Source organism: Cyprinus carpio, chromosome B9, assembly GCF_018340385.1.
Source record: "Cyprinus carpio isolate SPL01 chromosome B9, ASM1834038v1, whole genome shotgun sequence".
Classification (NCBI taxonomy): Eukaryota; Metazoa; Chordata; class Actinopteri; order Cypriniformes; family Cyprinidae; genus Cyprinus; species Cyprinus carpio.
The window spans coordinates 8,154,595-8,172,227 of NC_056605.1; the positions used below are offsets into that span (position 1 = coordinate 8,154,595).

Sequence of the window (17,633 nt, forward strand, 5' to 3'; positions counted from 1 at the left end):
TTCAATGAGCTTCGCAATACATGCACAACACATTGAACACTCCATATACTGTATGTGTGTAGTAGCTAACTGACCACAGGAATGTGCAAGCTGACAGCTGTGTGGGTGTCTGAGGTTTAGTCTTCACATCATGAGGGATAATGCATCTTTCTGAGGAAAGATCAACTAAACCTTATAATTAAATAATTCAAAATCTTCCTCATACCAATTCATGCTTAAAAACAAGTCCCATGACTGATTTAAAAACAGAAAGCATGAGAAAATATTGTATGTGTAAGGTTAATTAAGCAATGGCTGGGGATGAGTTAGTAGTTGCACTTAGCATGTGTGCATGTACCTGTATAGCTGCAATTACTTGCAACTTGAGATGCATGAAAGACTCCAGGATGAAATCGAAGCATTCACATTTAAATGGTTGTAAGCTGAGAGCTATGAACAAAGTTTAGTGTTGTACAATGTCCAGCGCTCACTCTACAGAGAATGTGCTGTTGTCCAGCACACATGACAGATCCTCATTCTGGAATAACAGTCTTTAAACATGTTGGAATATGAGCCATATTCACACAGCAGCATATGAGCATCCATACCCTGTCATTTTGGGCAGGACTGCCTGCCACAGGAGGTGAGTAATAGCTGGGCCATTACTAGAGTGGGTGGGTGGAACGAGGAACTGTGTTCTTAGGATTATTCTGTGTTTTTTTTTTTCTATTACAATATTGACTTTCATGACTTACCAAGGTGAGTGTTGTCATCGTGTGTACAGTCACCGGTGATTTATTTGTGTATACAAGTTACATCTTGAAATCCAGCTCAGCCGTTAAGATAAAAGCAGTGCTGTGTAATGACTTTTAACCAGGTCAAGTGGAATCATATTTTCTAATATATAAAGTAACCTTCACAGATGGAGATATCAAACATAGACTGCGAATTAGGTCAATGCCAAGCTTTGTATACAGATTTTTTCAAGAAAAACAAATGCTAGGCTATAGGTTCCTATTTTTTACCAATGAATTTCAATTACATGATGTTTCCCTTAATAATTATTTTACATAATTTTACAGATTAATCATTTTGAATGCTTAGTTTGAAAAGAGCAATTTGCTATGGCTTATAAGGAACTTTTACACAACACAAAATCAATATCTAGCCAATTAAATATATGGTTTTAGTTGCTTTCACATCTTATAGAGCACAATATAGAAAATGCATCCCATTCATTTTCTATAGGCTATTATGTCTATATTATTTTTTTAAATCTCTGAATTATTTTTCCAGGTTTTCTATGACAGTGGGAATCATGTAAATCCAGCTATTAAATGCATGTATATTCTTTTTCTGAAGAAAATCTTGAAAGTGATCATCTGGCTATGTAGCTTTGTATGCTGTTTTATATCGCAAATTTCTGGTAAATTTGTGCAGCCATCATTGGCCATATGCTGTTGTTATTGGGCATACTGGTTGTACACCATCTCCTCTTTCCTTACTTTGTAACTGAGTAGACAGCCATCTACTGTTGCCTCATGCGGATGAAAAATTTAGCAGGTCTTTGCAACATGAGCCTGGAAGCCCTGCATCTGCCCTGAGGTTAACCAGGTTCAGACTCAAGAAGGAACTTAACAGTCCAAGAACCTCCAGTAGTAGAAAAGAGATAACAATCTTTAAACCATTTAATATATGATGCCAACCTACACATCAAGAATTCAAATTCTACCCAATAATTCAACCGTATTTTCCACAAAGTCTACAACCTCCACCCCCACAAAATCCATTTCCCTTAATACAGTTGGATTGCAAATTAAGTTTACATTAATATTATTTAAATAAGAGGTACAGTTTAAATATTGTGCCCAATTTGAGATTGCTTTTAACATCATTTCAGGCGTCTGTATGAATTTGACTGTGTATGAGTCCGACAGCGACATCTGCTGGTGAAAATCACAACTTACGCTGAGAGAAACATAGGCAACGAGGTGCTTCTACATTTTCTAAAATAATAATATTTAATAATGATTATATTTAAAAATAATAAATAAAGAAAAGAAAAGAAATAAAAGCATAACAGACAATTGCATTGCACGTGATATTTGGCAGCAAAACTGGCTCATGAAATATGATAACGGAACTAAAAGGACTATTTTATACTGTAGCCTACTGTAGTTTGACTAAAGAAACAAAAAAGCACCCAACTTTTTTTTTTCGTTCCTTTCCAAGGAAAAGCTAAGCTAACCGCATGACTTGACTTACACAATAAACCTGTGAAGTTTTAATAACCCTTTATGGTTCTGATTGCGTATTGAGTTTCTATGTTCTGCGTTTTTTTTTTTATTGCAAAACTTGTAAAAACATACAGAAACAGGGAATCGAGACATAAATATATTCCAACCAAAAGCAATCATAAAAATAAGAACAGAAAACAAATAGTCTGGATTTGCATGTTAAATTATAGTATTAACGATAGTGCATAAAAGTGCAAAAATAAACTTACATTCTTTTAGAAAGGTTGTGATAATAGCCTACATCAAAAATGTACCACTCTTTTGGTTATTTGTAAGTCTAAGAGAAAAAATAAATACAATCCATATCCACTCCCTTATTTATTATCTCCCCTCTAGCAACAAGACGACACCAACTAACCAACAACAAAAAAAATCAATCAGCCATCTAAAAAAAAAACAAAAAAAGTCTGCTTTGTTACCATACATGAGCTCACAACTGCGTAATGGAGCAGGTGTGATAAACAGGAGTGTATTTCTTTCCACTGAAGTGTATGATATTTTTTGTTTTTATAATTACTCCCATGCATTACAGAGTCCACCCTGTCCCGCGAGACCTCTCAGTTAAATCAACTAAAATCAACACACGTTATGAGAAGTCAGAAAACAATCAAATCTGCAGCTGCTATCTTCTTTCAAGCTGGATAAAGTGCAAAAGTAGCAGGCTAATTGAGTAAGTAGTAATCTCGTTTTCAAACATTAAAATCTACTATAAACATTGCATTGCACAAATAGCTAGAAACAAAATCAGTGCCACTTTAATGTCAAAAATAGCCTATTTAAAAATAGGTTAACCTGAATTCATTAGAATACACCGATTCCAAAGTGAAAGTAATTAGGCACAGCCTATCCAATTTTTATAGTGCACTTCCAAAACGAGTTTTTCTGTGTCTCCCTCCCTCACAGCCTCCTCCTCTTTCTGTTTCTGACTCAGTCCTCTGCTCTCACTCTCAGTGTTTCTGGAGTTTATTCACTGTTTGCTGTTCATCATACATGGAACAGACAATAGAAACTCACCCCTGACTGCTCTTTCCGCGCTGATGTCGTTTGTGATGTTTGTATCGGATCGCTCGAGGATGTCGGGACAGGGGCACCTTTCCTTCACATGGATCACAGGTTTGCGCAATCTGTTTTTTTAAGACAATTTAATGTTGCAGATACTGCACCTAAATTCAACTGGAAATTTCCTTTTTTACAAAAATATGGTTGTAGGCCACATAAACGATATAGGCCTATTTATATAGATTTTTATTATTATTATTATTATTACATAATAATAAAACAATTGCATTAAATATTATTACTGAAGTGATTATATTGTTACTTTGTAGGCTATTAATATTGTAGGCTATTAATATTAGTAGCCTATTTTATTTATTAAGTTAGCCTATGCATTTAAACGTTCCTAGTCGCATGCTTAAGAAAAACAAAACAAGGAAAGCTAAATAAATTTAAGTTTCCTTATAAAAACGAACGCAGTTAATACTATTTTTTTCTCCGTTTGACTTTCATTTCGCGGTTTATTGTCGTCTTCTCAGGGGGCGTTGAGTCGAGGGGGGTAAACCAATAATAACTGGCATGCTTATACTGCTTGATCTGCTTAGATTTAATCACTAAACGGATTAAACGAGAGAAAGTGAGGGGGATTGTTCATATATGATCCTCAAACACACTAGTTGTGCTTTTCTGCAGTCATCAATGTCTCATTCACTTCTCTGAAGTCTGTACTTTATTCCAGAGCATGAGACAAAAAAAAAAAAAGCATTAAACAGTAGCCTAGTTATTTAGGCTAGCCTACCTATAAATCCTAGGCCTACTGGGATGACTAAATAAACGAGAATCTGCATTTATCTCAAATACAAAACAGCTAACTACAGTGTTTAATCCTTTATGAGAGATAAGTGTACTTCAAAGGGGAACAAATCTGACACACTCCTAGAAGAGTGTTTTATAAGACAGCAGGATCCATGTGTAGCTTGCACATGAACTCTTTGTGCTGGTTATCCTGTCTTAGCTGACCAGTCGTGAGCTAGTTATATAGGCCTGCTCTGCTCTGTCTTTACACCATCTCCCCATTCTGCACGGAGGAGTGAAAAATGGTCGGAAATGCCTCTCTGTGCCTGTCGTGCCTGCAGGAAACTGTAAACTACAGATCTATATTGGGACAGATGACAATACAAGTTTAGGAAGGAACTACAGGAATTTCCAAACCACCCTGACAAGAGATGTCACATGAATCTGATCGCGTAATGCTTGCATGTTTAAACTCATCTGATGTTAAAACAATATGTGGATTTAATGTGAACGCCAGAGTTGGTTTGCCTGGTGCATTTGCAGAAGGAATTAAAGTGTTATAATGTCAGCTGACTTTATAATGCATAGCCTTTTCCAATGTCGTTGACACATAAATTCAAGTTTTAGCTCAGAAGATTTAATTGTAGTAACACTGGAATGGCTGAACTAATGCTTTGATGATCTTAATCACCTAAAGACACAATCTAAAGCGCCAGGAAACTGCGTTGTAAAAGTGCTTTGGCAGACAGCTTGAAAACATGCTTCATATGGTAACATCTAAGTTAAAATATGTATTTTATTTTATTCAATATAGCCACATCATTTTGAAAACATTAATTACAGTCAAAAATTATCATGAAATGTCTCAAAAAAAAAAATGCTCCTGATTGAAATGTTAAATAAAAATGATTTTAATATCTTATACCTCAACATACAAATTAGTTGATGCATTTGTACATCAGATTTCTTAATTTCTGTTGCAGATATCAGGAGTCTAGAGATGTTTAATTAAAGTTCATGCTGATTTTCAACCATGCTTACAATACAATAAGTGCCAAATCAATTAATCCTGCATACGACTTATCACAGTCACAGGTCCTTAGTGGAGCTATAAATTAGTTAAGTTTTTAAGTCTATTAATTATCATTTAATATGCAGGCTAATTTTTCTATTAAAGTCCATGTAATGAAGAAAACACACTATAGTCAAACTGAATTAACTACTAGAATTTCCAAATATATATTTTCTAAAGTCTGATATATTTTCAGCTAAGTCCATGTCTATAATACTTGCTTATATTTATTAAATATTTAAAGATTGGATATCTAATTGTGGAATGACAGATTGATAATAAATTGGCTCCACACACAGTTTAGGCTGTTCTTCTCACAGTCTCACAGACAGATGTGATAAACTTGGTGTGATATTACATCTATGACAAGACAAGTAGATGGCAAATTAAATTTATGATATGTTGACATTTATATTTTTCCATATAAATCAGTGCACGCTGCCTCTGTATAAAACAGCAGCTAGGTTGAGGCTCAGTCTGTGACTCATCTTGACTCATTAGTTCAAAGTCTGTAAAGTTGCAACTAGAATTTGTAAGAATTATTTCCTCTTAGACTCACGTCTCAGTCTCACATATCTTCTGAGACTAGCCTAGACCTGCATCACATGTTAAATTGCACATGTAGTTGCTCGACAGATGCCTCTCTATTAAAATACACAGCTGTAACAAACTAACGTTACAGCTCTTGTATCTTATTATGTCAAATTTATGTATTGTGTTGGATATATAGTCGGCATATCATAGGTTTGCATCAGTATATGAAAGTGATGAGTGTTGGGCAACTCTTGGATGACAAATTTTTCTCTTTTAAAAGTTCTACTTTGACTTCATTCTTCAGTCCTGCTGTGTTACAGCACAGGATTTGTATCTGTCTGCTTCCTGAGACGTTTGTTTGTTAGTAACCGTGTGTCTGTGAGGCGCTTGGAGCTGTGTAACCCCCTGAACAGACAGTCTCAATCACATGTCGCTCCAGACGCTGTCACTCTCTGACAGACTCACAGAGCTCATGTAGTCACTGCTACATTCACTCTGATGCTTAGTCACACTTTCATGTGGGGCTTCAGGTCAGACTTTAAACATACTGACACAAATACAGTCTCTTAGATTCATAAGTGTATATCTTAGGTTCTGTAAACTGTCACCATCTCTGTGTTTTCACTATTTGAAACACCTTTTACCTTCACCAGTTCATTTTAACAGGTCCTGTTGTGTAACAAATGATGTTTTCACATTTGAATTACAATTATTCAACATATACTGTATGATTCAAAAGTTTGGGGTCAGAAATTTTTTGTAAATGTTTTGAAAGAAGTCTCTTGCTTACTAAGGCTGCATGTTTCTGACTAAAAATACAGTAAAAACTGTAGTATTGTGTAAAATTCTTACAATGTAAAATAACTGTTCTCTATTTTAATTTTAAAATGTAATTTATTCCTGTGATGCAAAGCTGAATTTTCAGCATCATTACTCCAGTTATAATTAAAAAGTTAAAATTTATTTGAAATATAAATATTTTGTTAAATTTTAAATGTCTTATTGTTAATTTTAATCAATTTAAAAGTACCTACTGAACCTGCTGAATAGAAATATTAATGACTTTCTATAAAATAAATACATTTTTGTTTAAAGATTCTTTGATGAATCGAAAGTTCAAAAGAACAGCATTTATCTTAAATATAAATATTTTGTAACATTTAAATGTCTTATTGTTATTTCTATTCAAATAAGTGTGCCTTACTGTATAGACGTATTAATAAATTAATGAACAAATAAATACATATATAAATTTAGTTAGTTAGTTATTGGGCCTAACTTTTAAATGAAGAATACTTATAAAGAATCAGCAAGGATGTGTCAACTTCCCAAATGCATTTCATGTCAATTACACACATGCCCTGCTCATAAACACAAGACAGAGGATCCACACACCCACATTTAAAACATTTCAAACGCAGGCTTTAAAAATATCACCGTAAATACAATAACAGGTGAGCACAGCATTGAACATCAGCTGCATAATAATTCAAACAGTCAGACAGACTGGCACATAGGACGCGTTGCTGTAGACATTCAAACATATCAGACTTTGTGAAGATCACAGCACAGGTAATGCGCTTTGCCCTTTCAGGCTCATACATGCGGTTATTTTGCTGATGTGACGCACATCGCTGCATTGTGAGTGGTAATCTGTGCATCCATGTGGGATTTAATGTCTTGCTTGCAGCTCTTTAAACTTTGTGTTGTGGAGGCAAGCCTGAGCTTTTCCCTCCTTTTTCATTATGGACTGAGTATCAACATGATTACAGTTTTTAAACATCAGAGGTATAATTATGTAATGAAGAGGAGAATGAGCCTGTACTTTTTATGTTCTAATGTTAACCGTCACGCAGGAAGGACGTCTGTCTCTGTGCTCGGTTTACTGATCTCTTATCTTATGTTTAAGTCTGAGAAAAGGCCATTTGATATGTCAAAAATGTGCTCAGAACTGAATCTAGGCACAATTTGTGCTTGAATAACATGCTTTTAAAAAATGTTATGCAGCTTCTTTTTGGAACTCAGAGATGCCTGGTATTAAAAACATAAGAAAAATCAACAGTTTTCTCATTTGTGTAAACACTGTGGAGTATACAAACAGTTGTTTTTCTAGATTTGTCAAATAATCCCAAACTTTGGATGGACTGACCAAATATCTGTCAAATGTATATACTAAATGTATGTATTTTGTTTTTCAGCAAAGTGTAAAAGCTTCAATATGTCTTTTTATTTGCCTTTTTATTTGGTTGTAGAACAAATCCCAAAAATCTGAAGGTGAACTGAAGAATTACTGTGATTATTATCATTACTATTTACACATAAATCAACTGGCTCTCTGGAATATAGTTCAGTCCAATTCAGTCATTATTATATGAGGATTGTATCTGTACTGTCTGTGTAGCAGTCATAAATTACTACAGATCGTTTCATATTATTTTAACAGTTTTATAAAGACAGATTGCCAAGACTGGCTAAACCGAGAGTAACTCTATTTTATTCTGTTTCATTCTGACTGTATTACAGACTTAAGACACTATGAATAACAGCGCCATCATGTGTCTTCTACAGTGTACTTAAAATTGATATTTGCATATTTTTAATGCATAGTATATTATAAATACATCTTCTTAAAGTATTTTCAAAAATATTGTATGTTTTTTATAACATATTTAAAAACAGTGATTTTAGAAAAATTCTAAAAAAATTCTAAAAAATCATTTTTGCACAGTGAGCACAGAATGGCATATTTGACCAATCAGAATCAAGTATTCCACATCATTGTGTAACCAACCATTGTGTTTGATACTTATGACTAGACAACATTGAGTGTTTAATGTATTTTTCAAATATAAATGCATCTTAACTTTTTTCCTGTATTTGCAGTGACAAAATATTAAATGCCACTGCTATTTCTGGACAAGATCAGTGACTTGTTTGTTGAACAGTTGTCTGTTTTCTGTCCTTTAGGATGTGTGTATGAGTTGAGATAGAGCTCAGGCCAGTGATGGAGGCAGGACTGAACTGCAGCTCTCACTGTGAGTCTGGCGTCTGCTTCATCTACCCCGGAGTGAACATCCAGCAGGGCTGGGACGTCCTGCAGAGACTGTGTGCGCTCGCAGCGGTACATTCACACACTCACCACAACAACAACCATATAAAATAATCCTCATAAACAATCACAAAAACATCAACAAACAATAAACACAAACTAAAACAAAAAATCAGCTTTGATCACAGAAATAAATACTAACGATGCTGAAAATTCAGCTTTGATCACAGAAATAAATTACATTTTAAATATATATTTACAAGTGTTTTTAAATTGTAATAATATTTGACCATAGTACTGTTATTATTGTATTTTTGATCAAATAAATCCAGCCTTGGTAAGCATAAGATACTTGAAAAAACATACAGTAGTGTATACATTCAGTATATTGTGCTGTTTGTTTGTGTGTAGCAGGGTGTGGATGCACCGAGTCGATCGCTGTCTCCTGCTCTCCGTGCTGTAGTCTGGACGCTGCTCTCTTGTGGGATTCTGCTGGCACTCTTCTTCCTCATTTTCACACTGCGCTTCAAAAACAACAGGTACATGATCTCTGGATCTCAAACAAGACTTAGGGCTCATTTCTTACTTTACAGGTGGTATTTTGTCCATCAAGTATAGCCGCCAACATGAATTTTTATTGTGTACCTCTGTCGCAGGATAGTGAAGATGTCCAGTCCCAATCTGAATGTGTTGACTCTGTGTGGCAGTGTACTCACATACAGCAGCGGCTTCTTATTCGCCGTGGAGGAGAGAGCGTCGCTGTCAGGAGCAGGATCAAGAACTGTCTTACAGGTACAATCACACACACACAGACACAGAGTTATTTAGGTAGTCTGATGGAGTTGACGTACAAAAACTAAGACTTTCTTCTCTATGTAGCTGCCTATAACTAAAGCAGAATATATTCAAATAGAAAGTTATTTTAAATTGTAATAATATTTTACAATATTATTGTATTATACAATGTGTATTTTGTCATTTTCTTATTTTTCCCATTACAAAAAAAGAAATTTGCATTAATCAAGAAATTATACAGCCATATTATAACTATATAAATTCACACAAAAGGTTTTTCTACAAATCTACACAAAACATTTTTGTCTTGGTGACAAATAATCAGAATTTTCAACAGCTGTGTAGAATACATGAGAGATGAACAAATGTTTGAGTTCACAAGGCATTAAAATGGTTTTGCAAAATCATGATCATTTTCAGTGGCATCTGAGATGCTTCCAGCGGGTCATCCCTATTGTTGAGCCCTTTTTTGTCTTCACTGTGGATTTAAACAGGTTCCAAGTTCAGTTTAACAAACACGGTCATGATTTGTATAGTTAAAAGCTGTTCTCGTGTTAAATGGTGTGAATCATTCTTCTGTACCATCTCAGTTTCCATCTCAGGCACGGATGTGGACACTGTGTATAGGCAGCTCTCTGGTGTTTGGCCCCATTCTTGGAAAAACATGGCGGCTTTACAGAGTGTTCACTCAGCGTGTGCCCGACAAGAGAGTGGTGAGCTGTAATATATGTTTGTGCATGAACAGGATATGAATCATTGCTTGATATCTCTGGCTTCACCACAGTACTTTGTTCTCTTGTGTTTCAGATTATTAGAGACATCCAGCTGATGGGTTTGGTTGCTCTGCTGGTCCTAGTGGATGTAGTTGTTCTAGCAGCATGGGGTCTGACGGATCCGATCAAGTGCTCTCGCTCTATCAGTGCTATGGTGAAGGTACATCCACTTTCTATAGAACTTAGAGCCTCATTTACTCCAAATTCTATCTGCAGTCTTTAAGCTGGGAAGTCATACTTCATTTTTGAAGCTTCACAGCCATTATTTCAGTATAGAGGGATATAAAGAGCCATAAAATGGATGACCGATGCAAGCTCAAATCATTTATGGCATGTAAAGTATTTTGTGTTGTTTCTTTGTTTGTCAGGTTGTAGAAAGGGACGCGTCCTACTCTCTGTCCCAGTTAGACTCATGTTCTTCTCTCTACTCGGACCTGTGGGTAATCCTGCTCTCTGTGTTTAAGGTAAAATTCAGCTTGGCCTTCATAAAAATGAATAAATTTACAGTTTGTATGCTTACACTGACTCTCTTTGCTCTTTTGCAGGGCAGTCTCCTCCTGTACGGCACGTATCTTGCTGGTCTGACAAGCAATGTGAGCTTACCTCCAGTAAACCAGTCTATGACCATCATAGGTGCTGTCTGCCTGGTCACCATATCAAGCGCTGTGGCCGTACCCGTCTCTCTTTACCTGTACGCCTGGCCCAATGTGGTCTACAGTGTAGTGTCTGGAGCCATCTTCATCTGCACAATGGCCATTAACTGTCTACTGTTTGTCCCTCAAGTACGTCCCGGTAAATTCACTGCCCATGTCTTGTGATTTTCAATCAAACTCTGAGTCAGTCTTTGTTTCTGGAGTTTCTAACTTAATCAAGAGGCTTATGTTGAGGCACAACCAATCGATAAATCTAGCACAGGAGAGGCAGATCCAGGTGATGAGTCAGCATCAAACATCAAATGTGTTTACACAATGTGTCCTGTACATTTGGAGAGGACACTGCTAATGTTGGCTCTTTATGACTGTGTGGATTTTGGGTAATATTACACTAGTTCATTGTGGATCGATCAGAACCAAAGAGCTTGTGTGTGGTTAAGGTAAAAAGGCTGGAAAAAAGGGGAAACATTGGCTCAATGAGACCTGATAATGCCTGATCAACCCCCCCAAAAAAGCACAATAATTAAATAATTCAGTAACTGAATTTTCGATAATGTATATAATTTAATACTCTTGCTGTAACTACATCTTCATCATTATTATTCCTCCCTCTAGCTGACCCAGTGGAGACAGTTTGAAGAGGAGACAAACTCTCACCCCAGTCAAATGGCCAAATACTTCAGTAGTCCCAGCAAGACCACAAACTCCATGTACAGTGAGGATGAAATCTATTATCTACTTGGAGAAAATGACTCCATGAAAAGACTCATCAATGAGGTAACAATTATTACGTCTTTATTATTCAAAGCAAATCTTTTCACTTCACTTTTGTTCCTTTTAGCATTTATAGCCTACACACCAGAAAACCTAGAGGGACATGTGCTATCCTGAAGCCCAAAGTAAACTTTGCTCATTCACATCCTCTGTGCCGTCTCAGATGGACAGTACGTGTGGTGTTATTTTCACTTTAAAGGATTAGTTCACTTCCGGAATAAAAATTTACTAATAATTTACTCACCCCTATGTCATCCAAGATGTTTACGTCTTTCTTTCTTCAGTCGAAAAGAAATTAAGGATTTTTTTTAGGAAAACCTTCCAGGATTTTTCTCCATATAGTGGACTTCAATTGGAGCCAACGGGTTGAACGTCAAAATTGCCGTTTCAATGCAGATTAAAAGAGCTACACAATCCCAGCCGAGCATTAAGGGGCTTATTTAGCGAAATGATTGTTCACTTTCCAAAAAAAAAAAAAAATTATATACTTTTTAACCACAAATGCTCATCTTGCACTAGCTCTGCAATGCGCTTCCGCGACTTCATGCATTATGTAGTTGAGCATTTGTGGTTAAAAAGTATATATATTATATATATATATATATATATATATTTTTTTTTTTTTACAAAATGACAGATCGTTTCGCCAGATAAGACCCTTATTCCTCGACTGGGATTGTGTAGAGCATTTTGAATACATAATATTGTGTGTATTATTATGCTATAGAATTACTAGATGGTTACTTTGGTGTTCCTTGTTGGTTGCTAAGGTGTTCTGAATGGTTTCTAGCTAGACTGTTTGAAAGGTAAGTGGGTAGAGACAGACAGACAGACAGACAGACAGACAGACAGACAGACAGATAGATAGATAGATAGATAGATAGATAGATAGATAGATAGATAGATAGATAGATAGATAGATAGATAGATAGATAGATAGATAGATAGATAGATAGACAGCAGGACTTGCATTTAGAGATTTAGGTCTTGGTTTAAAGGATTTTTTTTTTCAAGCCAACACAAAATCTCTGAGTTCATTTGATTACACTGCTCGGAGTAAAGCGATGGATCTAGTTTTGTCCACAGTGCGATTACTGGTTTGTGTGAACGAGTGATGATGAATTCCAGCGTTGGGTGTGGATAGCAGTGTGTTTTGCGTCACTACCCCACGAGTGAAGCTGGATCCTTTGTTTTACATTTCCTCAAGGCATGCCTTTGTGATCTCACATCCTGTAAAACTGCCACCTAAACCATGCACCTACTTAGTCGTTCTAGATAATCATGAGGTTTTAAACCATTTTTCCCATGTGTCCTCCATATTTGCAGAAGAATGCCATTATTGATAGCCTACAGGAACAAGTGAACAATGCCAAGGACAAGCTGCTCAAACTGATGACTGCTAGCCACCCCTTGGACGAAGGAGAAATGGACTCCTCCAACACGAACCTCAACTCCACCTCCACCCAAACCACAGTGGTATCTCCTGATTCTCCAACGCTAATGAAATACTCAGAAGTTGCTCCCACCAGAGTTCTCTCTCCACCTCCCTATGAACCTCCTCCACCGCTTCATGCTCACACTACCTCACAGCAAACATCCTCTGAAGGTCCAGTAGCTGTAGAAATTCCTCTGTCTTCATCACACCTGAGGTACTCACCTCCTCAAGATGACTCTTCCGATGAGGTCTCTCAGGTTGTGAGTCTGAATGGAAGCACAGAAGATCCAGTTCCAACCATGAACAATCTCAGAAACTCAGGTCTTGGAAAAGAGATTTCGGAGAAGCCACTAGATGTACCTTTAGATCAGGACAATTTAGCCCATGGTTCCTCTCCACTAGGTCCCGCTCAATGTAGTTCACCTCAGGTAGAGTCTCCAATGCCATCAGCCTCTGTTGAGCTTCCCGCCATGTCACCAACAGGACGACTAGGTTTTGTAACCAATGAGCAGCTAGTGGAGATCTTGCAGGACCTGAGCGTGGATGCCGTAAGCAGCTCCGTCAAATCACCTGACCTCAATCCGGATGAACTGAACACGGCACTTTCTCGTCGATCTCCTCTACAGTTCTTCTTCCCCACCATCTCACCCTATCTCATGCGTAAACGCAGACCTCCTTTTTACTCCTCAAGAGGTGGACCTCCCCCTTACTATTTCCCAGGCTCGGTTCCTCCAGGGCGCAGTAGGGCATCAGCACTAATGGACCATGAAAAGTTGAGGGACGATGGCTCTCAAAGACCTGACTTGTGGCACGAGGGAAGGAGGAGGAGAAGGGATGAAAAGGCACAGGCACGACGTGGCTCGGGACAGGAGAGTTGGGAATGTTCTTCTCACAAATGCTCCATAATGCCTTTCACGGGACAGGTTCCTCAGCCTGCCTCTGCTGGACTGATAGACGGGGTTGAACACTCTGAGGAGCCATATGACTACTCAGACTCAGACTCCAGCAGCTCGGAGGACTATTACTACCAGCGGCCCTACTGCGGGGCCTGTCATCACCCCTACGACTCCACAGACAGCCTCACCTCAGGGACCTCTGACAGCGAGGATGAAGACTTCTACCACTCAGCACATCCTGTTGTGAACTTTAAAGTGGACGTTAAACCAACGTTTGTCTGAACAGACTGCACATCCACAAGTTGTATTTGACATGATGCTCTTTTTTGTTTTGTTTAGACCTAATTAAATTATTCAGATATAGACTATCTGTATTTTTTTATTTTGAAAGACATCTCTTATGCTCAGCAGGGCTGCATTCATTTGAAAAATATTTTAAAACTTATTTTATCAGAAATAGAGTTAAAACAGTACTACTGTAATCAGCATATTAGAATGATTTCTGAAGTATCATGTGAGACTGAAGACTGGAGTAATGGCTTCTGATAATTCAACTTTGCCAACACAATGATAAATTACATTTTAAAATAAATAACAGTTATTTAAAAAAAAGTTAATAAAAAAATGTAACTATTCCAAACTTTTGACCAATATTGTACATTAAAAATGCACTTAAATACACATCTTCTATGTAAAACTTATGTTTAATAAAATGTAATTAGATATTTTTGGTGGTCTCTAAAGTAAAAAATATCCAATAGTATAATAAAGGTCTCATTAATGGCTATATTCTTTTAGAATAATTTTTTATTATTACTTAACTAAATCATAAAAATAGGAAAGGATATGACAGAGACAACTCTGACAATGTCAGTATTCATTTATTTTTTTTTTTAACTTTTTTAGTTCAGGTTTTCAGATGTCAAATTGAATCTGGAATAATGTTTATTTTTTAGTTTATTTTTATTGAAAAATATGTTTTAAAATTGTGAAGATGTATAGACATTCCATTTACTTGATGATCACAACAATTTATTTGAGATTTTTAGTCATAAAATTTATATAATGTAAAGGAAAAACCTAAACTGAATATAAAGTACTAGGTCATAAAAAAATAGTTTGGTGGTCTTGCTTACCTCTTCGCTGATTAACATAACTAATGAAAATGAGCCATGGAGAGGGAAAGTGAGCCAATACCAACTTTGGTCTTTCCTGTGTCTGTTAAAAAAAATATTTGTTTACACTTTATTTCTTCAAGAAAGCTATTATTATTCAGTTTCAGGAATATCCTTACTCTTTTTAAACCTTTCAAAAATGTAATTCAAAATTGTAGGTTATATGACTAATTTTTACAATCCTATTTACGTTAATTTATTTAGAAACACTGTGCAGCTTAAAAGAGAGATTAAATAAGGAGGAAATACTCCAATGCAAATACTGTCAAAATGTAAATAATCAAAATAAAAACAAACCGCTGTGAAGTTAGCTTTTATTGTGTTCCATATTGCTTTTGAATTATTATGTTCCTTGATCATTTAAAATGGCTCTTGCAGTCCTGTGTTATTAAAAAAGGCTATCATATAAATCAAATCTTTCTAATTGATAAATCTTTCTCTTGCAACATTAAAATGCTTTATTTTGTGCTATATACATCTTTACACAGTCGTGCTTTGGTTTAGTCAGTCTGTTTATAGTATTTATTTTTGGTTTGTCTTTGTGTGTGTGTGGAATTTTTTATAAACGATAATGTTTTATGTTTACCAAGGCTGTTATATATTTGTTCATCTCCTTATATATCTAATTTAAACACTAAGGAGGAAATGTGACTGAAGAACCTGAGCAGCATGCATCATGTTATTTCTTCAAACAGTGTTTTTGAAACAGAATTATTTTTGCATATATTGCATTTATGTAAATATTTTAGTGTGTGTGAATGTGTTTATATCTCTGTGCCCCTCTTGTAAATGTGTTTTTGTCTATGAACCTAAGTTTGTTATTTAATCTCTCTTTGAAAGGAATGAGCATCTACAAATACATGAACATGATTGCATAAGCATACCGAGACTGAATGTAAGTGATGAGATGTGTTTATCATCGTTTGTGCATGTGAATAAAAGTGTGTACAACAGTATATACATCTGTGCAAACACACATCCACACTTGCCCAAGGAAGTATTTGCATTAAGGGGAAAAAAACGCAACTTGCATTACTTGCATCACTTGTTCTATTGCAGATGTAGGGCTGTTTGTGAAATATCATTGTAAAATGTGCTCAAAGCAGCAAGATCACATCACAGAAAAGAGTGGTAGCAGAAAAGTAGCACAGACATTGTGAAACATTCAGATGTATACAGTACAATAGTTGCAAATGAAACATCGCACTGTAGATCTAAACCACAATAATGTTGATGTCCGTGGGAAAGAGAGAATCTGCCCATCTACAAAATGTAAATAAGCAATTATGTTGGATGCAATGTTATGCAAGCCCACTGCAGGAATGTGCAATCATTCTTAGCTGAAACATGCCTGTGTTATGTGCATCATCCTTGCACTTGGATATTTATACTTCCCTGCTGTAAAAGGCAAAAAGTTAAATAACAACCTTCTAACACTTTGCTAATGCATAAGCCATCAGATTCAAGAAGAAAAAAATGGCAGAGAACTTATTTAATAACACCCCAGTAAATAGTTTTCCTGATTGTTCTTAATACGTCACAGGTCAAAGAATACACTGTTCAAAGGACAAAGCCAACATGGTATGATCGTCATTGATCAAATTCAGTGTTTACTATAAAAGTATAATGAAATGAACAAACTCATACTCATACTCAAAACTCAACTACTGATAAACCCTTCATTTAAGCCTTTAAAACTGCCCCACATCTGTAATAACAGACACAGTGTGAACGGAACATGTTTTAGGTGTCCCATGAATATGAAAATGGAACTGCTTGTAAGTAAAAGCCAGACAGACTTGCAAATGACATAGCAGTTTTTTAACCAGAGCAGTAAAAGATCACAGTAATTCTGCTGTCTTAGCATTATGACGTTACAGCATCACCTCTCTTTTCAGCACAAGATTCACATTCACTGCCAAATAACAGTCTTGCTGACCTAAGAATACCTATATTGGACAAAAAGGAGTATAATTTGGACAAAAATAATTTTGTCTTTTGGGTTTGAAAATTATTTTGTAGGACTGTAAAATATTGCTGCAAAAGAAAGTCTATTAAGGTTCTTCCTTTGAATATACACATTAAATTCTACATGAACCGGAAACTGCAACGACTTTTGTTTTGATTGTATCCATCTTGTTAAAACTCCTCTGTAAATATACAAGTTAAAATTTATAAAGTTCAAGTGGCTGAGCTTGAATCTAATTTAACACTATACTCTTTCAATAAAATATTTAACTAAGAAAAATGCATTTTTATAGCTAAAAAGACCCCACATGAAAAAAAAAAAACTATAATAATTTGTAGTAAATACTATAGTGTTTTTGAACCATATGTAGTAAAGTGTATACTGTATATATTAAAGTATTTACAGTACAACACTTTGTTAACAGCATACTGTAGTATTAAC

At 35.8% G+C, this 17,633-nt stretch overlaps 1 protein-coding gene across 3 annotated transcripts; it reads left to right on the forward strand.

Moving 5' to 3' along the window:
- Positions 1-3,243: 3,243 nt before the first annotated feature.
- Positions 3,244-17,327, forward strand: gpr156 (G protein-coupled receptor 156). Of its 3 annotated transcripts, none has more exons than XM_042730853.1 (10): positions 3,244-3,389; positions 8,641-8,794; positions 9,134-9,261; positions 9,379-9,514; positions 10,108-10,230; positions 10,325-10,450; positions 10,659-10,754; positions 10,836-11,072; positions 11,559-11,720; positions 13,044-17,327. In XM_042730853.1, the coding sequence occupies exons 2-10, from the start codon at positions 8,678-8,680 to the stop codon at positions 14,328-14,330; spliced, it is 2,412 nt and encodes an 803-aa protein (XP_042586787.1). In that variant the 5' UTR covers positions 3,244-3,389; positions 8,641-8,677; the 3' UTR covers positions 14,331-17,327. The 3 variants fall into 3 exon arrangements, with proteins under 3 accessions (XP_042586787.1, XP_042586789.1, XP_042586788.1); XM_042730855.1 differs by having other exon boundaries at positions 10,120-10,230; XM_042730854.1 differs by having other exon boundaries at positions 9,137-9,261.
- Positions 17,328-17,633: the final 306 nt, after the last annotated feature.